A 24,380-nucleotide genomic window follows, 5' to 3' on the forward strand; every position below is an offset into this window, starting at 1 on the left:
AAAAACTAGCCGAGGTCACAACAACACAGATACAGATACAGAGCAATACAACCTAATGCAGTGAGCGAGTGATGAAGGGATTTCAAACACTGGCACAGGTGACTAGTGAAGCTGCAATTTATGCAGCCAGAACTCCACCTCCAGAACCTAATAGGAGCTGGACAGCTTCTGGGAATAGACCCCTCATGGTGCAGAACAACCAGGCACCATGCAGAGGTACCACAAGTCCCAGCAGTTCCGAACAACTCCTAGACAGCGCGAGATCTTAGCAGCCGCTGCCCGGGACGAGAGGTGGAGTTTGCGTGGATACGCGCCGGGGGTCGGAGAACGCTGCTGGCACCAGCAGAAGAACCAGAAGTCCCAACATTCTCCCTAGCGAACCTGACATCAATACTGCATGTCTGGCCACCGCTGCCAAAATGTGAGATAGTCGTATCCAAGGAACCTATCTTGTTTCTAAGGGTCAACATGGCTATGTTTATGAGGAATTATCTTCACACAGGAACATTTTTTTTAATAACATCCAGTTGAAGAAATGTTTACATATGGCAAATTAATTTAATTAAATGTTAATGTCCAGATGGGAATACCGCTTTAAGAAAAAATGGGTAGAAAAACTGAATTATTCCCTTTGCTCTTTCTATTCTAGAGGCGAGTTGTTGGGATTTTCAATTTTTGGCAAAAAAAATTAAGATAGATACAGAGGGGTGTTATATCTTCTTACAGGGGGAAATAGCCGGGAAAAAATGAGTGATCGCATATATATATATATACCACCACCATTTTCTTCACAGGTCTTCACGCAGATATAAAATTTTTATACAGGGTTAGGGGACCCTCACTTATTAGTGAAAGGGGACTTTAATACAGTAATGCAAGTACACGTAGACACAATATAAGTAAAAGATGGTAAAGTTTCATCACATAAGAATAATATACTAGCAAAAGTGATAGAAGGAGTTGGATGGCATGATGTGTGGAGAGAATACTACCCAAGGATAAAGGAATAGTCATTTTATTCATCCACTCATAAGGTATTTTCTAGGTTAGATATAGCCTTTGCATATATTAAAACACTTCAGTTAGTGGATAAAATAAAGTTTGGTGTTAGGGGAATTTCAGATCCCTCTCCATTGATTGTGGATTTAGATGTTAATAGAGTTAAAATATATAGAGGATTTAGAATTGCACCATTTTGGTTAGGGTTATTAGGTAAGCAGGAATGGGTCAGTAAGAGCATAAATGACTTATTTTTTGTAAATTATGAATTTAGATAAGGGGTTAAAAGATATGGGTAGGAAGGTTAAGGGACTGGAGGAGGATTTGATAAAATATCCATCAGAAAACAACAGAAAGATATGGGAAGATGCTAATAGAGTTTATATAGATTTGATTTATTCGCTAGCAACTTTTGCCAGAATAAATTAAATAATACACAGAATGAGCTAAAAAAATTATTTGATGGAGATAGATATACTGGAACTCTCAGTGGAAGGGAGAGGAGCACTAAAGAAGGATATTGAAAAAAATGAGGTAGAAGAAGTGTTGGACTGTTCGGCGATGGGATCCCTGCAGAGTTCTATATCATGCATAAAAAGGAAATATTGACTCATCTAGTTAGGTTTGAATAGTTAATTGGTTATAGAGATCTTACCTCCCTCATTGGTTAAAGGGATCTTACCTCCCTCAACTAATAGTATTCGTTTCTAAAGCTGATATGAATAATAGGTTGGTAGACTCATATCGGCTGATTTCTTTAAAAAATGTGGACAATAAATTACTTGCTAAAATTTTGCCAGAAATTTTTATTCTTATTATGGACGGGAGGAAATAGGTAAAGCATTCCTAATGGTATAGCATAAGTATGATAACATCCCATGCAGTATACTCGTAACATTCAGGAAATCAATCTAGCGCTGTATACGTCCATATCTTCTCAAATTTATCGGTGGTATGACGAAGCACAGCCATAATATATTCCATTGATCAGAGGTCCCTAAGACATGTATATAATTCCAATAATGATGGAGAAGCAGGATGTCTCCAATTCAGAGAAATCAAACACTTCGCCGCTGTTATTATGTGTAGGAACAACCTGGCACTCGGACCCCTGAGAGAACTAGGATACAGATTTAGTATATAAATTTCAGGGTCCAGTGGGACTTGCACATTAAGGATCCCCCCAACAAGGGACCTAACCTCCAGCCAGAAGTGGAGCAAGGCAGGGCAACTACAGAAAATATGAAACAATGTAGGATTAGGTCCTCCCCATCTCCAGCATATATTAGGAACAGACGGGTCGAATTTGTGTAGGAGCTGGGGAGTACGATACCAATTTAATAAGATTTTAAGTTGGTTCTCTTTATATAAGGTGCAAATAGATGATTGGCGTGACTGTGCCCAGACATTCTGCCATTGTTCAGGGGTGAGTTGTTTACCCAACCACGATTCCCACCTGCTCATGTAGGGGTGTGATACATTAGTACGCTCATTAAGTATGGAGTACAGACTGGAGATCAGGCCCTTGGTAGAAGGCCCTTCTGAACTCAAAGGGCTTAGGTCTGGGGGGGGGGGGGGTTCTGATCCCAATATGGAGGAGATAAAATGTTTAATCTGATGATAAAATGAACTCCGCCCCTGCCGGACAAGAATGTTTGTCCACTAATTCCCTTAGAGGGAGTATCTTACGTGTAAGGGGGTCTAATAGAGTTCAAATTTGAAATGTACCTGCTTGAACCCAGGGTCTATAGCTATTAGTGAGACTATCCGGGAGGTGCGATGTGAAAAGAATTGGGGTAAGCAATGACTGCATAGGAGCAAGTTGGAAACGTACCCTACATCTATACCAGCTATCTCGGGTGAACTGCATAGGACCTAGCAGTGCGGCTACTGCACCAACTGGTGGGGGGCCCCATATTAGTGTAGCTGGATGTAATGGGGCTAGCCATAGTTTCTCAAGATCTGTCCATCTAGTATATGCATGCATTGTGGACCAAGAGATGATATGATGGAGATGAGTTGCTAAATAATAAAGCTTAATGTCAGGGAGGGCTAATCCTCCATTAGTGGCTCCTGTTGTCAGTACCACTTTAGAAACCCTGTGACTTCTACCACCCAATACAAATCCCAAACACATTGATTGCAACCTGCCCAGCACTGCCATCGGGACCGCCACTGGGAGGGTTTCAAACAGATATAGCAACAGATATAGCAACAATGAAATATGTAGTGGCTGCCATTTAGTTAGAAGATCCTGAATTTCCTTAATCATTTGGGGAATGTTAGCTGTATATAGAGTCTTATATGTGCGAGTTATCCAGACCCCTAGGTACCTCAGTGATTCTGTTTGCCATGTATATTTGAAAGAGCCCTTAAGGGCCTCCAGCTTCCCTGGGGGAACGTTTACTGGAAGGGCCTCCGTTTTATTATTATTGATCTTATATCCGGAAAAGTAACTATAGTTATCCAATAATTTGTAGAGGTTTAGGGAGACTTATTATAGGGTTTGTAAGTGTTAGAAGCACATCATCAGCGAAAAGAGAGATCTTGAATTGTTTGTCCCTCACTCATATCCCTGTCACATCTACTGATGAGCGAATGTATGCTGCCAACGACTCTATACTCAGCGCATATAATAGGGGGGAGAGTGGGCATCCCTGTCTAGTTCCATTGCGGATTGCAAAAAACAAAGAATTACCATGGGGAAGACGTAACGCTGCACTGGGAATAGAGTAAAGCCCCTGTAGGGCCTGCAGGAACGGCCCCTTCATACCAAAATGTCGTGGGATCGCCATCATGAAACCCCAATCCAGGCGATCAAACGCCTTTTCAGCGCCTAAACTTAGAAGTAGAGCACTCCCGTCCGTTTTCCTAATGACCTCAAGCAGGTCAGCTAGTCGCCGTGTGTTATCTCCTGCTTGCCTAAAACGCACAAAGCCTACCTGATCTTTGTGTATTAGGTGCGGGAGCCATTCCCCTAATCTGTTCGCCAGTATTTTAGTAAAAATCTTCAAGTTGGAGTTCAATAAGGATAGGAAGGTAACTGATGCAATCCAAAGGATCTTTTCCCGGTTTCGGGATCACCGTTATGAAAGACCTCAACATAGCCTTGGGGATTGGGGTGCCAGTCATAAAAGGATTAAATAGTTTGATGATATTAGGGGTCAGGATGTCTAGGTACGTTTTAAAATAAGCGTATGGCAGGCCATCGGGACCCGGTGATTTTCTGTTTGGAAGGGCCTTAACCACTTCCTGTATCTCCTCCTCCGTAATCTCCTGATTCAGTAGTTCCAAAGCAGTAGAGGACAATTTAGGAAAATTACACTCACTAAGGTATTGCTCCAAAGACACCCTTCGAGCCTGGGGACCTGAGGGGGAACGAGCAGGCAGGTTATATAGATCATGATAGTAAGTTTCAAATATTTGTGCTATCTTCTCCGGTTTATAGTGAACGGTCCCTGTATTATCCCCGAGGCTATGTGGGTTAGTTGCCACAGCCCTATCCTGGAGTTGACGGGCTAGTAGTGTATGCGCCCTGTTACCATATTCGTAGAAGCTTTCCTGCTCCTACCAAATCTATCTCTCTTAATTGGGCCCCGGTGGCTAGGACTTTTTGCAAAATTGTGAGCGATGGGCGGGCAACCAATTTGCTTTCTAATATTCTAAGTTCCCGTGCACATTGCTGCCGTACCGCTTCCACCGCTTTCTTTTAAGTGCCCTGGAATATAGCATATCCACAGTAAACTACTTTATGCGCTTTCCACAGTATGTGCAGCGAAGGGGCTGTTGGGGAATTATCTGCAAAATACTGGAGTAATGATATGCGTAGTGCCTCTTTGGTGACATTGTGGGATAGGAGGGTCTCGTTGGGTCTCCAGTAGAGAGGGCTAGGGGGAGGATTTAAGAACGACAGTTCGACCGTGACCGGAGCATGGTCTGACCAGGATATTAAACCTATATTGGCAGAGTGTAAACTGTGAAGTACTGAAATATACCCCCCCAAAAAAGTCTATACGCTATATATCGAAGAGGTCATATCTACGTATCAATTTCCTAAAGCCCGATGCGTGGGCACGTGGAAGTCGGAGAGGATCTAAACGGCTTCAGAGATCTTCTGTGTTGTTTTCTAGGAGTGTTACGTTGCCAAGTCGGCGATAATGGTGGATCCGGTGCGGGTAATCTCCATTCTGGAATAACTGGAACCTGCAGGTCTAGGTAAGTGCAAAAATCAGTCAAATCCGCTGGGGAACGCAATATTGCTGCCATCCTTACGGGCCGTCAAACTAAAGGGGAATCCCCATCTGTAGGATATATCAGCTTTCCGCAGTATTTCTAGAAATGGGCGTAGTGTTCTCCTACGCTGCAAAGTGACCCATAAAAGGTCCTGAAATAGTTGGACCTGAGCACCTTTAAAATCAACATGCGGCCTGTTCCATGCTTTAGCCATAATCTCTTCTTTCAGAAGGAAATCTGTAATGCAACAGATAATATACCTAGGGCGTCCAGAAACTGGTTTCGGCCTAAGCGCTCGGTGTCTTGATAGGGTCTTCCAGATTCCTTCCTATCAGGGAGGAGAACAGCAGGTTGAGAACCTCCGGAACATTTTCGACGTTCTATGCTTCCGGAACTCCCCAGACCCTGATGTTGTTCCTACGGCCTCGATTATCAAGATCCTCCACATGCGACTGTAAATCTTGAATTTTCTCAGATTGCTCTAGAAGGCGGGAATGGAGAGTGTTCACTGCTCCTCTGGAGGAGGCACGGTCGTCTTCCAGCTGATCCACCCTGTTAGCTATTGCCGTTAGGTCCTGGCGCATTTCAGCTATGGCCAACCTGCACGTGTCCTTAACTTCAAGTATCAGCGCTTGGAAGTCTTGTTTAGTGGGTAACTGATGCACATGGGACCACCAATCTGCTGGTGGATGTCGCTGCGGGCCTGATAATGAAGATTGATGTGATTCTGGAGATCACTCTTCGGGTGGGGGGTGTATTAGCATAATCCATATCATCCAACTCTCTATTAGAGGGACTCTGCGTATGGCAATATTGTGGCCTCTGTGGAAGAGGGGATGCTGCAGTAGGGGATACAGCTGTAGATGATAAGGCCTGGTGGTTAGGGCTTGGCTGCAGACATGCAGCTCCTGCTTATGTGGCCAGATCTATAAGCAGGGGCAGCTCCTCTTTATGTCCCCCCTCAGACAGAGGTAGGGGGCTCTGGGCAGGTGACTGTACCTCTGGAGGGCCGTTCTCCCACTGCCCTCTGTTGATTATGGCTGTGCTCCGCTTCTCCCCCTGGTCGCCGGGCTGCAGGGCTGCTGTGGCTGGTAGAGGTGGGTCCTGTGTGCTGGCGTGCGGCCGGATCTCCGCACTCCGCTCCATCTTGGATACGGCGTGGGTCTCCCGGACTATGAAATCATCCAAAGTGCGGGGAGCGGGAGTGCCGGAGCAGTCCGGTGAGGTCACTGGAGCCTTAGTACGGCGGCGGTTCCCCAAATGGTGCCGGTTCTGGGCTGTGGTGAGTCCTGATGTCGCTAAATTCGGCCCGGGTGGACGGAGCTACAGGCTCAGGCGTCTGTCCTGGTCTGCATCCGGACACGCCCCCATGATGTTCACTTCCTAATGGAGCAAATAAACACCAGTGAGGTACTAGATGTCACTAATGTCTATGTCACTGACTGACTACTAGTGTGTGAGACAGCATCAGCCTGTGTAATGTCAGTCATAGGTTGTATGTGGTCTTTGGTATTGTATGTGGATATTGTTAGTAATATTGTTGCAACACCCCTGCCATCGCAAGGGTAAGTCTAGTGTTGCAAAATTAAATTACTCACTATGCAAATAGGGTTTTCTCTATGAGCCTGATCAACTCACTGGGGGCCTCCAATTCAGGATAATGGTAACAAAGTTGGTAATTCTCTGCTTGAGAAGAATTTTAATAATGTTGACCAATCAGAAGCAATGTTACTATTATAATGTAATTGTAAATGAGAGAGCTAGTTGGATAATAGGCTTGTCACCTCACAATGGGTTATAAAACCAAACCCAGTCCCAAACCGCGTATATTATAATCTACTACTGCCAGAGGTAAAAAAAATCACAGCAAATATGTACAGGTTAAATACAGGAATAGTATACAGCAAATTTATACAAGGTAAACATAAGTAAATAGTATTGTTGTAGAGCAATCTACTAGCAGCTTATTTAAGCGAAGGAACGCCTGAAGATATAGGACTAGGAGCTCTTCTCACCTCAAGGCTTACCGTATATACTTGAGTATAAGCCAACAGAGTATAAGCAGAGGTACTTTATTTTAACACAAAAAACTGGGAAAACCTATTGACTTGAGTATAAGCCTAGGGTGGGAAATGCATTGGTCACAGCCTCCAGTCAGTATATAGCCGACCAGTCCATATCCCCCAGTATATAGCCTGCCAGACCCTGAAGCATATAGCTAGCCACCCCCCCTGTAGTATATAGCCTGCTAGTCTCTAGCGCCTATGTAGTATATAGCCTGCCAGCTCCTGCCCTCACCCCATTAATAGCCTGCCAGCCCCTGTCCCCCAGTATATAGCCTTCCAGCCCCTGCAGTCTATAGCCAGCCAGTCCCTGTAGTATGTAGCCTGTCAGCCCCATAGTATAAAGCCAGACACCCCCTGTAGTATTTAGCCTTCCTGCCCCTGTAGCATATAGCCAGCCCATGCTCCCCAGAATGCCAAGCCTGTAATTAAAAAAACCCACTGTACTGTACCTTTCTGACACCTCCTGAAGGTTCTCTTCTTGCTTCCAATGCTCCGGTGCCTCGCTGGTTCTTTGTCTCCTCCTCGGCTCATTCGGCTCCTCTTTGGAGGATCTATATCGAGCTCTCAGGATCTATATGGCAGCCACGGAGAGCTAATTCAGAAGCATTGGTGTCAGTGTATAACTGGGCATTATGCTCCTGAGAGCTTGATGACGTCACCGGCTCTCGGGAGAGAGAAAGGGAGGGCAGGGCAGGTATGTTTGCCTAATGATGGGTGTTTCTAAATGGTAGACTTCCTTTAAAGATGCAATAAAACCTGTTAAAAAAAGTCCCCCCTAGATGGAACAAGCAATCTTATTAGTGATAAATGTCTTTTAATATTGTTTTTATATTTCACTGTTTGATAAAATAAAGATGGGTTTTTTTTGGTATGAATATTGTTTGCTCTTTTTTTTCTGTTATGCCACAAGTGGATCATCAATCTATATATCTATTTAAAAAATATGTGCCCTTTGATTTGTCCTGTATATTGCTAACTCTCAGTGGCGTAATTAGGAGTGGCAGGGCCCCATAGAAGGCTTCGGCATGGGGCCCCCCTTCCCACTAAAAAATTTTACATATTTTTATACTCACACATGCAAGTTACAATCACACATTTATACTTATGTAGCTAGATACGGTGAAAAAATACACCGACTATTTATTATTCTGACCTATAAAAGGTTTATTAATAAAGCAATTCCACATGAAGATTATCGCAAGCTAAACCATGTTCTTGGTTAATTTTACTTCTTTGTTTAACCACATAAATATTTATGCAGGAGAAATGCTGGCAAGCATATATTTGTTCTCATTTTACTTTTTGTCTTCTTGTTTAACCAGCAAATGCCGTTGGTGGGATTCCTTTTACACCAAGTCCAGTTATCTGTAAAACAAATAAAACAATGCAATCATTGAGTAACAATATAAAAATATCAATGCTTCTAACTTTTGGGCACAAAAAAGTCCCTCCCATTTTTCCTAAACCGTGCCCATTGTCCCGCCCCTTGCACCACCCCTAAACATAGTATAATGTCGCGCACATAATGGCGCGCACATAGTATAATGCCCCATTTCTGTAGCCATTTCTCCAGAAGCCCCCAGTCCTCTATCCTGCCCTGTCCTCTCTCATCCTCCTGTCCCCCAGCCTTCTGTCCTCTATCCTCCTGTCCCCCAGCCTCCTCCTGTAACCTCCTGTCCTTCAGCAGCCTCATATCCCCTATCCTCCTCCTGTCTTCCAGCCTCCTCTTGTAGCCTCCTGTCCTCCAACCTCCTTCTGTAGCCCTCTCATCCTCCAGCCTCCTCCTGTCCTCCAACCTTCTGTTCTCCAACATCCTCCTGTCCTCTAGAAGCCCACTATCCTTTATCCTCCTCTTATCCACCAGCCTCCTCCAGCAGCCCCCCTCCTCTATCCTCCTCCTTTCCTCTATCTACCTCCTGTCCCCCAGCCTCCTCCAGCAGCCCCCTGTATTCTATCCTCCTCCTGTCCCCCAGCCTCATCCTGTCCTCTATCCTCCTCCTGTCCCCCAGCCTCCTCCAGCAACCCCCTGTCCTCTATCCTCCTTCCTTCTCCCAGCCTCCTCCTGTCCTCTATCCTACCCCTGTCCACCAGCATCCTCCAGTCCTCTATCCTCCTCCTGCCCCCCAGTCTCCTCCAGCAGCCCCCTGTTCTCTATCCTCCTCCTGTCCCCCAGTCTCCTCCTGCCCTCTATCCTCCCTTCTGTCCCCCAGCCTCCTCCAGCAACCCCCTGTCCTGTATCCTCCTCCTGTCCTCCAGCCTTCTCCTGTCCTCTATCCCCTTCTGTACCCCAGCTTCTTCCTGTCCTCCAGCAGCCCCCAGTTCTCTATCCTCCTACTGTCCTCTATCATCCTCCTGTCCCCCAGTCTCCTCCTGTCCTCTATCCTCCTCCTACCCCCCATCCTCCTCCTGTAGCCTCCTGCCTTCCAGCAGGCCCCTTTCCTCTATTCTCCTCCTGTCCCCCAGCTTCCTGTCCTCTATCCTCCTTCTGTTCCTCAGCCTCCTCCTGTCCTCTATCCACCCCCTGCCCCCTCCTCCTCCAGAATCCTCCTGTTTTTCAGCCGTCCCCTGTCCTCTATCCTCCTCCTATCCCCCAGTCTCCTCCAGCAACCTCCTGTCCTCTATCCTCATCCTGAACCCCAGCCCAGACAGGAGCCTACAGGAAGGGGTTGGAGGACATGGGGCCACAATATGAGACTGGAAGACAGGAGGTTACAGGTAGAGGAGGCTGGAGGACAAGAGGTTACAGGTAGAGGAGGCTGCAGGAGTAGGCTGGAGGACAGTGGGCCACAGGAAGAGGCTGGAGGGCAGGATGCTGAGAAAGGGGCAGTGTATTTGTAGTGAGAGAGAGTGGATCGTACATCTTCATGGGATGGGAAGGGGGGGGGGGGGGTCAACATGTCCGAGGCCACACCTGCTGCCGGGCAGGGCGGCTTCTGAAATTGGGGAATGTTCTGCTGGATCCGGGATGGTTGGGAGGTATGGATATTAGACTTCTTTTGGAAAGGTATACTAAAAGATTTGCTCATATTACATTCATGTTATTGTTATTTTTGGAGTCATGGCAGTTAGGCCTGTGGTTCATTCTTTTCAGGCTGTGTCATGGGCGTGCAAGGTCCCCCAATAACTGTAGGAAAGACTACCCGAGCTCCAAACAAGGGAAGGAATAGGACCTGCTCCAAAATTTGTTGCTCAAGCAGTTTGCTCATACACAGGGACTTGGAAACCATGGCCTTGTAAATAAACCCATAGAAATACATGAGGAAATGTCTTATACATTAGCAAATGTTCCAAAAGAAATGTTTGTGTGCATGAGCCCGAGTTAGCAGTTAAAATGCTCTCATGTCTTCTAGGCTATGCCCTGTTCTATCTATTTATGTATGTATTTATAACTACTAAATGTAAAATTGCTGTAATTACTTTCATTACCACTATTATAATAATACTTATCATTATTACAAAACTCATAGGGAATGCATTCTGCAGTCAGACAGTTTGGATACATTAACCCTAATTGGGAATATTTATCTGATACGCCAGCATTTCAGTTTTGCACAAATAAAGATATTTGTCCTAAAGAAGCCGATAACACTGCCCCTGTGTGTTTGAAGATTGAACTGAAGTATGAAAAACCACGGAATTACCTTGAAGATTCCTCCAGACTGGGGCTGTCTGGCACTCCATTCTTCATCCATACCATCACAGGCTGACGTGACATACATTTCTGAATAATCCTTTCCTCCAAAAGCACAAGAAGTAGTTTTATCCACTGGCAGCCTTACAGTCTGGATCACTTTCCCTATAGCATAAAAAGAAAGATTATACTAAATATTACATCAAGTGGACCTACTATTAAGCACTCCTAAAATATATTATAAAATGTGTGCGACTGAAGAAGAGGTAGAGGCTACTATTTGAAACATCTCCTAGGAAGGTACCCTAAATGGCCTTTCTTAACCACCTGCCAGAGCTTAGGGAGAGAATAATTCCCAGTTCCACATGGACTGCTACTCCAGTGTCCATTAAGGAATTGAATAAAACATCCAGGAATTGCAGATACTCAAGGGACCCAATCGCCACCACCCTCCTCCTAAACCTCTTGAAAATCCTCAATACAATGACATCACACCCAATGAATGTTGGATCAGTTTTACTCGTGTGATTGAAGCCTGGAGTTACCATTGGTGGCCTGATATTATATGACATGCATTTCAGAATGAACTATATCCTCAATGTAAATGACATTAAATGTAAACTTTGTCTTCCCATGATCAGTATACCCCTTAAAATCTGGTTCTGCAACAAATTTATCTTTAAAAAAATATTCAGAATAGAAAGTAAGACTTATATGACTACATATCATACCAGACTGAGGATCAATACGGATGACCCTTCCTCCACTATAGCAAGCAACCCAAAGTTTCCCCTCTGCATCTATACACATGCCATCAGGGATCCCTTCATCCTGCTGTAACTTGTAGACATGGCGGCGGTTGGCTACAAAAAGAAGCAGTTATTGTAATTTACACTGACTTTCATTAAGCCAAAATGGAATTTTCAATTATATTAATTAAAAGATTGGTGATCTTATTTATTGTTTAATCTACAATCCAAACTAACAAAGTGAAATTGTTTTTGTTTAATTCAATGTAAAAATAATGCAAACTTACATGTTTTTCCTGTTTTCACATCATAATCCAATGCATCAACGGCATACGAGAGACTGTCAATGTAGTACATGGTATTGTGATCCAAAGACCAATCCAAGCCATTTGAGATATCTACCATATCAAAGTGTTTCACCACTGAGTGATCAGCATGCAAAGTAAATAATGAACCCTGGTTCCTCTCCACAACTGCTGGTCGTATTTCCTGAGACATAGTACCTATGAGAACACAGTGTAAGTTAACCCTTAGGAACGTCTGGGGTCACTTAAAAAATGTAGTGACATTAACCCAAAGCAATTAATTGGATTGAGTTTGGCAAATTTCCTGGAAAGCACAGTTATTCAAGGTGATTACCATAAACCACCCTTTACTCAGAGTGTAGAGCTGCCAGGCATGTTTTTACTTTTGGAAGGTCTAAACTGTATACTAGCAACATAAATAACACATTTGGGGCAAATTATTAAGGCTGGCATATTAAACTCCCATGTTAATTCACCCTCCTTCCCCCAAGGTACTGCATGCCAAATATACTAAGAGGTTCCAGCCTCATACTATATTCAGAGATGTGCTCCACCACCAGAATGAAATCTCTGGGACCATTAAGACATGGATCAGTTAAATTCAACTACACCTGCAAAGAATCTTCCTTCTGGATCCACTTTTCCATCATTGAATCGATTGTTAGGCTTATCTTCATCAACTCGAGCAAGAGTGGTTAGTGACTGGTCCTCCCAGTTGAGGGCTGCAAATGTTGTACCTGTGGCAACTACATAGCCACCAGACTTGCGAAGTGCTACAGAGCCAACTGGTTCTTCTAAAGAGACCAAATTAGTTGTCATATTTATTTAAGAATCTTTTTCAAGACATGTTTTATTGAATTATAGCATACAGAAAAAAAGTGAATAAAATACTTACATCAAGATTCGATGTTACAATATAGACAGACATACTAGAAAAACTATACTTTTCTGCATATTGAGCACTGAAGCTAGGAGGCAACATAAACAACTCTGACATAAAAGAAAAGGTAATGGATATACTGTAGGTGTTCTTGTGCCCAGTGCTAGAATAGAAGGTGCGGTAAGTTTATAATTTTAACATTATACTGCATTAAAACAATTGTGAATTTATCCAAGAGCACCCAATTATAAATTTAGATGTAGCTAAAAAGAATTAATGTATATCAACTTAACCACACGGGGGCTCAGTGGTTAGCACAACAGCCTTGCAGCTCTGGGGTCCCGGGTTCAAGTCCCATCCAGGTCAACATCTGTAAAGAGATTGTATGTTCTCTACGTGTTTGCGTGGGTTTGAATAGCTTGTGAGCCTCATTGGGACAGGGACTGATTTGGCAAAGGAAAGGAAAAAATAACAGACCATCATTATCTTATTAATGGTGGCCCACACTCTTACCTAAAGAAACACTCTGTATTTTGTTAGTACTGGGGTTCCAGCGACAGACTTTCTGTCCTGTAATATCAACATACACTAAAGCATCTTCCCTCTCGTCCCAGACTGGTGACTCTCCAATACGGTACCTCTCAGTGACAACACACTCAATCTTGATGGAAGACATGGCTCTGAAATATTAGAGACAGTAATAAAAATGGTTGGAAATACTAGTATTACCAATATGGATAGTTCTTTGCAAAGGCTATCTTATGTTTATTTGCTTGAAAACAAATCTATCTAGTGTTCAAAGGGATATGTAGTTGAATGGGCAGATGTATGAAGAAGCAACACTAGGGATCTTGTCCTGGGTGGGGTGCAGGCTTTGATGAACCAGACTCAAGGTTCAGGCAAATAAGTTATAAGATTTATTTCACGAGTGGTACAGGATCCATTGCACCATTGGTGAAATAAATGTTATAACTTGTTTGGAGTTCGGTTTCCATTGTGATGTTATGCTGCTGTAAGGTAACGGCCTGGATGGACAGGAAGGACAGACAAGGACAAAATTGCTCAGCATACTGTTATTGGTAGGTGACAACTGGTCAACTATCCCTTGCTGAACCAATGTGAAAACAAATACAGTACAATACAAACACCAAAGAGAAGTTGAGCAGATAGTTCAAACCAAGAGGACAAATGCAGCACAAAATTGGTAGGCAAATGCATAGTCAGAAAACAGGCAAATGCATAGTCAGAAAACAGGCAAATGCTAAAATAATCCAAGATACAGAAGTGAAAATGAATGGCATCTAGCTCAAAATAAGACCATCGACCAGGTCTGCAAAGCCATTTATGAGATTTATGTTAGAGCTCCGGCCCCAAAGGCAATTAGATCAGTTCCTGAAATCCAGATAGGGAAGAAAAAGGAAGATTAGATGATACTAAGCTGTGTAAAGTAATAAATACTGAGGTCGATAGTTTAGCATTACAGAGGGATTTGTGGAAGCTTGAACTCCTCAAAGAAATGGTTGATGAGATTTAATGTAGATAAATGTAAAGTTATGCACTTGGGCCGTGGAAACAAAAAGTATAATTATGTTCTAAACAGTCAATTACTTGGTAAAACTGGAGCTGAAAAGGACTTGGGGGTATTGGTAGATGGTAAACTTAATTTTAGTGACCAGAGCCAGGCAGTTGCGGCTAAAGCAAATAAAATTATGGGATGTATCAAGAGAGGAATAGATTCTCATGATAAAGACATAGTTTTGCCCTTATACAAATCCCTGGTCAGACCACACATGGAATATTGTGTACAGTTTTGGGCACCAGTGTATAAAAAGGATATAGTAGAGCTGTAACGGATGCAGAGGAGAGCAACCAAGATTATTAGGGGACTGGGGGGATTAGAATACAATGATAGATTACAAAATTTGTGATTATTCAGTTTAGAAAAAAGACGACTGAGGGGAGACCTCATTACTATGTACAAATACCTGAACGGACAGTACAAGGATCTCTCCAAAGATCTTTTTATACCTAGGCCTAAGACAAGGGGGCATCCTTTATGCCTAGAGGAGAGGCAATTCTACCATCAACATAGACAAAGGTTCTTTACTGTAAGAGCAGTGAGACTATAGAACTCTCTGCCACAGGAGGTTGTTATGGTGGACTCTATGTACATGTTCAAGAGAGACCTGGATGCCTTTCTAGAGAGAAAAAATATCACGGGTTATGGGGATAAAACATTTATTTAATTCTTAAAGGTTAGACTTGATGGACTTGCGTCTTTTTCCGGCCTTATATACTATGATACTATGAAGATTCTGACCATGATAACAGTTTGTTTGCAAACAAGATCAAACTCCACAAAAGACAGACTGGAGTGGTGGAAATCTACTAAGACTGCTAGGAAATGAGTAAATCAGTGTTCAGACCATTAAGGTAGAAAGTAAACTTAAACACACTTATCCTCAGCCGCACGGATAGAGGAAGGCGGTGAAGTACGAATGGGCACAGATATTACAACAACCCAATATTTGTAAAGTTTTAAAGAAAATAAGCTGCCTTACTTTAACTGTAAATATTGTTGCAACTGTCCCTATTTCTATTCCCACTGTCAAATTTTTTGGAGTATTTAACCTTCATTGCCATTGCTTTTTAATATTTAACCCTGTTGGCCATTGCTCCCCCTACCAGAAGTTACACTTTAACAAATACAATTTCTTAATTTTCAATTGAAAACTAAAAACATCATACAAAGTAAAACATCCCAAATCATTCTAGACACTGTTACAATACATAAGTTAGACAGCATATACCATATTTAGAAAAAGCCTAACACATATCAAGGGTCTATGCTGTTCGTGTAAAGCCATCAGAATAATTGCTAACTTTTTTTTAACCTAACAAGAAAATTTTCTGTTTCAAATCTATTGCACTTACAGAATTAAAATAGTTTTCTTAGAAATCAGAAAGTTGCTTTTTTGAAAGGCTTGAGATTGAAAAACCTAATCCTTACAACAAGTAGGCAGTTCGCATTGAGCTCTGAATTTCCTGAATCTCTGTCAGCTGACAGGTCACACACATAATGTCTGCTCTGCAAAGAGGGAAAAAAAAGCTTTTGACGGAGTGTTTGACGGAGTATGCCACCTATTGGAGCAAAAGCACACTTCACTTCAATACAGATTTGTAAAATAAACTCCCAGACAATACATTATAAATAGGGAAAAAAGTGTTTGTTTTATACATATACACATTCAATCATGTGTGAATAAAGAAAAACTCCATAATGAAATTGAGATGTGAATGCAGATAGTATATGCTAGCTTTGTCTTAAAGGGGTTTTCCCACAAAAACAAGTTTTTTAAAGGTACTCAGGATAACAAAATGCAGCATTTGCAATATATAACTCCAAGCTATCTCTATCAGTCGTGCTGTACACAATTTCAGTAGCCCCTAGACAAGACCATGTAACCTCTGACTTAGGGTTTCTGTGCAAGATCGTGGAGCTGAGATTACTGTCTGTCTCTGCTGTGCCGCTATAGCCACGACCCCTGAACGGAGCTCAGAGACTCTCACTTATCACTTCCTGTCAGGAGATCGTGAGCAGAGAGTCTGCAAACTACAAGGAGATAATTGATCCGGGGGAAGGGGGAAGCAGGCACATGTCTGGGAGATGTAGCAGAGCTCACAGTGTAACAGTGTGCAACATCCCCCACCGGGGCCTAGCCCTTTGAGGTGAGGCCTGGAGTCAGCCGGGGCCCGCAGTACCGGAGTGGCTGGCGGTTGCGGCCTGAGCGCGCTATTGTCACGGTGCTTGGTACGGGGGAACCGGAGGGCTGTCCTACAGCCTGGCAGGTCTCCAGCAGGGTGGTGTTGGCAAGAAAAGATGAGGGAGAGGCTTCTATAGCGAATCTCCCTGGGGCAACCCCTTAATGTCCCGAGTGTGAGTCTCTGGGTGATGGACAGGGTGCCGGTGATGAAGGCAGCCGTATTAGCAGGGACCAGACGGAGACAGAAGTTGAAGAAAACAACTTACAGTTCTTTATTTGAACCGCAGGAACCGCAGCAAACGTGCCTTTAACAGGTAGATGGAGTGCTGAGATGTGAGTTGGAGGGAGCCTCAGGAGCTAGTTCACCAGCCTGGATGTAGAGGGCAGGCTGGGAGGCAGCTGTGTCCTGGTAGGAAGCTTCAGCTTGTCCTGTAGGGCTTCAGGTATCACCTTTAAAGGTAAGATGATACCCCTTTTCCTCACTACACTAACTCTAGTCTTATACTCCACTCTTCAGAGGCAGGGGCTAGGCTCTTCCTGCTCTGGTATGGGTTAGACAGAGATTACTCACTCACTCTAGGATTCTCCTACACTTGAATCTCTCTGAAAGAAGATCTCAAAAGACCCAGAACATTCCTGGCCAGGGAGTTTTATTACCTCCCTTTGGTCAGGTGGTGGCTGCTCCTCCAATCACATCTCAGCTTACAGAGCACAGGATGTAACACATATCATTGGACAACAGCATCTTGCATCATACAAAATACTTAACCTCTGCCTTGCCAGGCAGGATTCACCACTGCAATACCCCTATGTCCTATCAGGACCTTGTAGTGTAATGTGATTACATGCAGGTGGGACGTATTCGCAAACCCTACCTCGCCATTGCATCGGCGAGGGTGTTGCAAGTGTAATGGTCTGTTAGCCTGTGTCTGTCATGCCACTGTGTAATCATCATCTAAGGCATCTCTGATCTGTCTCCTCTTTATTTCTATGTGTCAGTGTGTTAGTACAATGTCAGAAGCCAGATGAACGTGTATATACATCTTGTACCCTGATAATGTAACCACATTGTCACCCCACATAACTAGATGGATCATAATGTGTCTGCTTAGAGAGTCCCCACTCACACGCTGAGATTTTGCATTGAGCAGCATAGGGAGTGAAAGGAGCTAAAACAGCAAAGTGAAGTAAAGGGTTAAAATGATCTTTATTGTGTTAACATCACTAGGGGATTGAAATGTGAAAATTTTCTTTCATGGGAAAACCCCTTTAATGTCCCCTCACTTGGCACAGGGTTAGCTCCAGGTTTCAGTAGGCCCCCTTATGGTTATTTTAAATAAAGCCCCCCTCTCCTATGGATTCATTAGATACAGGCCAGCCCCCTGACCCCATGTATTCCTTATGTACAACCTTATGTGGGCCTCACAGGAGCCCTGGGCCCTGGCACTTGCCTAGTCACGTCCAGTGCTGGCGCCAGCCCTGACTTAGCATTTCAATTTGGAATCATTTGGGGAGATTTATCATCAGGAATGATACATGAGTCAGTTCTTAGACTTTGTCTTTGGAGCTCTTCTGGATTTCAGATTTATTATAGCAGTTAAAAAGTGTTAAGGTCTGCAGTGTACAAAATTAACAGATTTTTCTGCAAAAAATGTACAAAGCACCAGATGTGACACTTGTTTAATGCCAGAAAATTGTCATACCTACAATGTGAGACATCCCCATCAAATTTAATGATATTCTGCCACAATAGAACTGTGACGCTCCACACTCCCAAAGAGTTTGTAAGATCAGCAAAATATCATTTTCATAGACATCTCCTGAACACAGGCTTAGGGTGGTAAAATAAGTAAAATTGACCTCCATTCTGGCCCACACAATTTCCATCAGCAACACAGTGGCGTAACAACAGCCGTAGCAGCTGTAGCGGTTGCTACGGGGCCCGGGCGGCACAGGGGCCCGGGAAGAACAGCCAAGGCAAAATTTGTATTAGGGCGATGGGACCGCCTTCTGTCCCTGTCCGCTGTCGGCCCACCTCATCTGTGGCCGCCAGACTCGGCCTCTTCATTTGCGGCCACTCAGCCCGTCCCGACGGCTACAGCAGCATGGCCTGTAGATTTCATCTGCCGCTGGCTCCCTCCTTCCGCGGACACTCGGCCGGTCCCCTCCTTCCGTGGCCGCCCAGACAACCCTCTCCAACCATGGTCGCCCAGCCTAGTCCGACCGTGCGTTACCCCCTCTCCTGCCCGGCTGTTGTACGCCCGGCTTCTTCTGCGGACACCCGGCTGGCTTACCGCGTCCGCGGTCGGCCTACTACTTCGGCAGCTTCCTGGGCATGTAGGCCCACATGATGCCGCAGCCTACCAGTCCAGAAGAAGCAGCCACCCGCTGACATGATGCCACAGTCAGCATCCTGGTCTGCAAGAAAAGTAAGTAATTCTTTATATATGTATTTATAGTTAGATGTATGTATGCTGTATGTGCTGTGTGTATGTGCTGTGTGTATGTGCTGTGTATGCTGTGTGTAAGTGTGTGTAAATGCTGTGTGTGTATATGTGTTTATATGCTGTGTGTAAGTGTGTATTTGCTCTGTGTATATGTGTTTTTATGCTATGTGTAAGTGTGTGTATATGCTCTGTGTATATGTGTTTATATGCTGTGTGTATGTGCTGTGTGTAAGTGTGTGTAAATGCTGTGTGTGTATATGTGTTTATATGCTTTGTGTAAGTGTGTATATGCTCTGTGTATATGTGTTTATATGCTGTGTGTAAGTGTGTTTATATGCTGTATGTATGTATATACGGCATGTATACACAGTATGTGTGTATATACTGCATGTATACGCAGTATGTGTGTATATGCTGTATATAACGCATGTGTTTATATACTGCATGTATACCCAGTATGTGTGTATATGCTGTATATACCGTATGTGTGTATATACTGCATGTATATGCAGTATGTGTGTGTATACTGTATATAGATTCAGTATGTGTATATGGTGTTTTTATACTGCATGTATGTGTGTACACAGTTGCTGTATACCATATGTAAAATAATATGATGTATGCTATATGTATGTATATAAACACTATATATGCAACTTTGATGCATAAATACTGTATGTATATACAGTAGGAGTTTGTATATACTATATGTGAGTGTAGAATGTTATGTGTATGTATTTAAGTGTATAAATGTGTTTGATTTTGGCTTATGGACACATACGTACAGATGTTTTTCTCTTCCTGGCTTTAGTGATTTTTCACTGACGCCTTACTGAACCATTCTTTTCAGTGGGCTTTTTCACACTTCACATTTTATATTCACTGATCTACTGTTGTGAGTGAACACAAAAAGAATAGGTTCTAAACTAATCACTGAAAAAACTGAAGTGTGAAAAAGCCCATTGAAAGGAATGGGTCTGTAAGGCATCAGTCAAAAATCACTGAAGTCAGGAAGAGAAAACCAATCTGTATTCTGTGAAATCAAACTGTCCACTTAGGAAGCAACACTGATTGACAATCAATTTCACAGGCAATTAGCAAGACATACTCAATAAACAAGTGGATCTTGAGAAGGGGGGGCACAGACCACTTCTCAGTGCTTTGTGTATACTTTCTGGCTGATGTTTTGGTCAATTTTGATGGTTGGTGATGCTTTCACACTTATGGTAGCACGAGATGGACATAACAACCCACACAAGTGGCTCAGGTAGTGCAGCTCATCCAAGATGGCACATCAATGCGAGCTGTGGCAAGAAGATTTGCTGTTTTTCCTATTGGTAGTGTCCAGAGGCTGGATGTGATACCAGGAGACAGGCCAGTACACCAGGACAGTGGAGGGGGCCCTTAGGATGTCAACAACCCAGCAGCAGGACCACTAACTCCGCCTTTGTGCAAGGAGCAACAGGAGGAGCACTGCCAGTGCTATGCAAAATGATCTCCAGCAGGTCACAAATGTGCATGTGTCTGCACAAACGGTTAAAAACCGACTCCATGAGGATGGTATGAGGGCCCGATGTCCACAGATGGGGGTTGTGCTCACAGCCCAACACCATGCAGAACACTTGGCATTTGCCAGAGAACACCAGGATTTGCAAATTCGCCAGTGGCACCCAGTGCTCTTCACAGATGAAAGCAGGTTCACACTGAGCACGTGTGACAGGCGTGAAAGAGTCTGGTGATGCAGTATAGAGTGTTCTGCTGCCAGCGACAGCATGACCGGTTTGGCAGTGAGTCAGTAGTGGTGTCGGGTTGCATTTCTTTGTAGGGCCGCACAACCCTCGATGTGCTTGCCAGAGGTAGCTTGACTGCCATTAGGTGCCATGATGAGCTCCTCAGGCCCCTTGTGAGACCATATGCTGATGCGGTTGGCCCTGGGTTCCTCCCAATTCAGGACAATGCTGGACCTCATGTAGCGGGAGTGTGTCAGCAGTTCCTGCAAGATGAAGGCATTGAAGCTATGGACTGGCCCACTCGTTCCCCAGACCTGAATCTGATTGAGCACATCTGGGAGTTGGCGGATGCTTTAGTCCAGGTCTGGGACAAGATCTCTTTTGAGACCATCTATAACCTCAACAGGAGCATGCCAAGAGGGAGGTCATAAAGGCACATGGAGGCCACACACAATACTGAGCCTCATTTTGACTTGTTTTAAGGACATTACATCAAAATTTGATCAGCCTGTAGTGTGTATTTCCTCTTAATTTTGTGGTTGACTCAAAATCCAGACCTCCATTGGTTAATACATTTGAGTTCCATTGATAAATTTTTTGTGATGTTGTTGTCAGCAACTTCTTACAGAACAAAGTATTCAATGAGAAGATTTAATTCATTAAGATCAAAGATGTTTTATTTGAGTGTTCCCTTTATTTTTTGAGCAGTGTATAATATTCATATGGCCCAGGGCAGGCTTAAACCACCCCTGTACCTCTCCTACACATGAGGTAGGCTCACCACACAAGCAAACCTTGCATGGTGAGCCTTGTAATCCAAATACCCAGCATGGGCAGCAAGGCTCCTCACCGCACAAGTGCAAGATTTGCTTGTGCAGGGACCCTACTGCGCAAACTGGCAGGGAAACAGGTAAAGTTTACCATCCGATATTTCTATAACCAAGTAATGTATGGAATATTTAAAAACATGTTTGCTAAGTACTGTTCACTCTCTATATAATAAAAGCATCATCTATTTATAACAGTGTGACTGCAATTACATTACTTGTGAATAAATGGATTGGGATTTCCAGAGCACCAGTGCATGCGTTTCTTATTATTTATCTGAAATAGTGACTTGGTGTTGCCCAGTCTAATGATCACAGTCTGAATACATCATTGCAGAAAATGTTGGTGCTATCCAAATATCTATAAATAAATAAAATTAGAGCGAGTTTACTATGTTTAAATATAAAGAAATATTGGGACATTTATAGCTATGGTCCTTTCTGTGTCCTAAATTTTCAGACAATTCTGTCAGATGCATCTTGCCCAATCAAAAAAATGTGTGAAGCTGACAACATGTGTTGGCAGATTGGAAACTGGATTTAATTGTCCCAATTTTATCAACACAAATTTTGTATGTCATTCTGGTGATACAGTTCCCCTGAGAACATTCAATGTCCTGCACTCTTTTGACCCAAAAACAAATTGGCATCATGCTAACAAAGCTCCAGATACAGCATAAAATGCAATAATTTGGGTTAACAGACAAAGCAAATCATAAGTGCATGACATCAATACCCATAAAATAGTTAAAAGTCACAATAGATTTAAAAGCAGAGTACTGGACTGTCATCTCTTGTCATTTATGTTCTGCAAATATAAGACTTTACCTGCAGATATCGGTCCAGAGTCACTGCAGTGGATTGATTTCAACAGGTTGCAATAATTCCAGTCTTATATATTTCAAGCCTATTAATATTTAACTTCTGTAGTTAAAGCACTTTGAGATCTGTAGCTTAGCATGATTAACAAAATATTTCTGTCTAATCGAGTGGAAACATGGAGCTTCTTCAGCACTTTCAAGAATGTCCATTCTTACTAGCCCAGCAAAATCTTAACCAGATCTTACATGGATCCGACCCACGTCTGCAAATGCAGTCAATAATCCCTTGGCAAAATCAATTGTCTTCTCTTTTTAATGTAATGGAAAAGATACGTTACAACTTTAAAGGGATTGGCCAGCTTAACTATTTATGACTTATGTACTAATTGCCATTGGGTTTGTGACATCTCCCCCACACACACCTATTGATGGCCTCCAGTGGGGCATAGCCTCTTACTAGTAATTTTTGGCAATTTCATAAGGCAAGTAACCACAATTTGTCTCTCTACTGGATAATGCCGAGGCTGACAAACTAACAACTGCAGATAAACACATAGAAGCACATTCATAAAAGAATTTTAAAATATAAATTAACATCAGCTCAAAATTATATTAAAAAGAATATACCACACATTGGCAATTCACATCATTAATTAATTCAGGTTACCCTCTGGGAAAAAATTGCTAGTATGCCAATGTCACATTGAGTAATTCTGTAATTAAAATATTGCATTTTATAAGAGTGAAGCCTATGCCTCTTTTGCACATGCCCACAGAAAACCCAGAGCCCAGAGGAGTAGCAGAGGAGTACATTCACACGATGTATGCCCACCGTAGTGTAGTAAGGCGGGCAAACATTGGCGCCGGGGAGAGGAGGAGGGGATGAGCACCGCTCACCCCGCCCCTTTCCATAGATAAACATGTCCTATCTTTCTCCTGGTTACGGAATGGTATGGTGCCGCACTGTACCGCTCCCGTAGGGCGCCATGAGCCCCTTGCCGTGCATGGGAGACATATATACGCCGGACATATATACGTCCCCCATATGTTCGTGTGAATGTAGCCGAAGGCTAGATATACATTGCGATTTTAGGCCTCCATTGTAGGATACATCAGGTGGATACTAACAACAAAGAGCTACAACGTATCCCACTACATGCTCCTACAGTAGGAGACAAATCGTGTCTTCTAAGTGACTATACTGTGCTTGTATGGATACTTACACACTCAGCAGAGGCCAAGGATGAATGTTGTACAGTTGCATCTGCTACCCATAGCCTCCACTGAACATATACTGCTATTTCCAGCAGAAAGCAGGATGATATAGAGTGGACTGCTGCACTTTTTCATCCAGAGTTTCCTGCTAGATGGTACATATACTGTGTATACAGAGGAAAAAGGAAACCTGTGTCTACGAGTCTGTGGACACATTTGGAGTATACGGGGGAGTTCATAACAAGATATGAACACAGCGCAAAAAAAAAACAAAAAAAACACATAGTGTGTCCAAACACGGTCTAAATTTTATTTATTATTGCAATATTACTTACTGGTAATCTGGAACTCAATTTCTCTTAAGGGACCATGCACATGGGAAAACTACCTGCATAATCCCTGTTATTCGTCTCTAGAACTATTCTGCAAATTAGCGGTCTTTTCACAACACGAATACGCGCCTTCTGCCCTTCCTATTGAAAAATAACTCTTTATTATTATTTATTATTAAGTCAATGTCCAACTCTGAATGTTTCCCTGGATAACCCTTCTAATGTACAGTGTTAGACTACTTCACGGCTCCCATGGCGGTCACACCGCAGTGAGGAAATTAGAGCTCACCCGCCGATGTCCTGTGGGCCACAAACAATGGCACATGGCCCGTTGTTTGCGGCTTGCATACTTCACAGAAGACATAGAAGTAGTAGGATAGC

At 43.3% G+C, this 24,380-nt stretch overlaps 2 protein-coding genes across 4 annotated transcripts in view; both read right to left on the reverse strand.

Annotated features, from left to right (window-relative positions):
- The window catches only part of PLCXD1 (phosphatidylinositol specific phospholipase C X domain containing 1), a 40,546-nt gene extending 32,685 nt beyond the window's left edge, over positions 1 to 7,861 (reverse strand). The window contains exon 1 of the mRNA XM_072135651.1: positions 7,748 to 7,861. The gene's annotated coding sequence lies outside the window, so the exon portion shown is untranslated. The remainder of the gene's footprint in view (positions 1 to 7,747) is intronic.
- A 595-nt stretch (positions 7,862 to 8,456) lies between these two features.
- On the reverse strand, positions 8,457 to 22,532 carry RGN (regucalcin). Of its 3 annotated transcripts, none has more exons than XM_072135655.1 (7): positions 22,460 to 22,532; positions 13,377 to 13,543; positions 12,595 to 12,777; positions 11,966 to 12,181; positions 11,661 to 11,792; positions 10,940 to 11,094; positions 8,457 to 8,663 (listed from the first exon to the last, which is right to left on the reverse strand). In XM_072135655.1, the coding sequence occupies exons 2-7, from the start codon at positions 13,537 to 13,539 to the stop codon at positions 8,613 to 8,615; spliced, it is 900 nt and encodes a 299-aa protein (XP_071991756.1). In that variant the 5' UTR covers positions 13,540 to 13,543; positions 22,460 to 22,532; the 3' UTR covers positions 8,457 to 8,612. The 3 variants fall into 3 exon arrangements, with proteins under 3 accessions (XP_071991756.1, XP_071991755.1, XP_071991754.1); XM_072135654.1 differs by lacking the exon at positions 22,460 to 22,532 and adding an exon at positions 15,798 to 15,951; XM_072135653.1 differs by lacking the exon at positions 22,460 to 22,532 and adding an exon at positions 15,874 to 15,897.
- Positions 22,533 to 24,380: the final 1,848 nt, after the last annotated feature.

Source organism: Engystomops pustulosus, chromosome 2, assembly GCF_040894005.1.
Source record: "Engystomops pustulosus chromosome 2, aEngPut4.maternal, whole genome shotgun sequence".
In the NCBI taxonomy this organism is placed as follows: domain Eukaryota; kingdom Metazoa; phylum Chordata; class Amphibia; order Anura; family Leptodactylidae; genus Engystomops; species Engystomops pustulosus.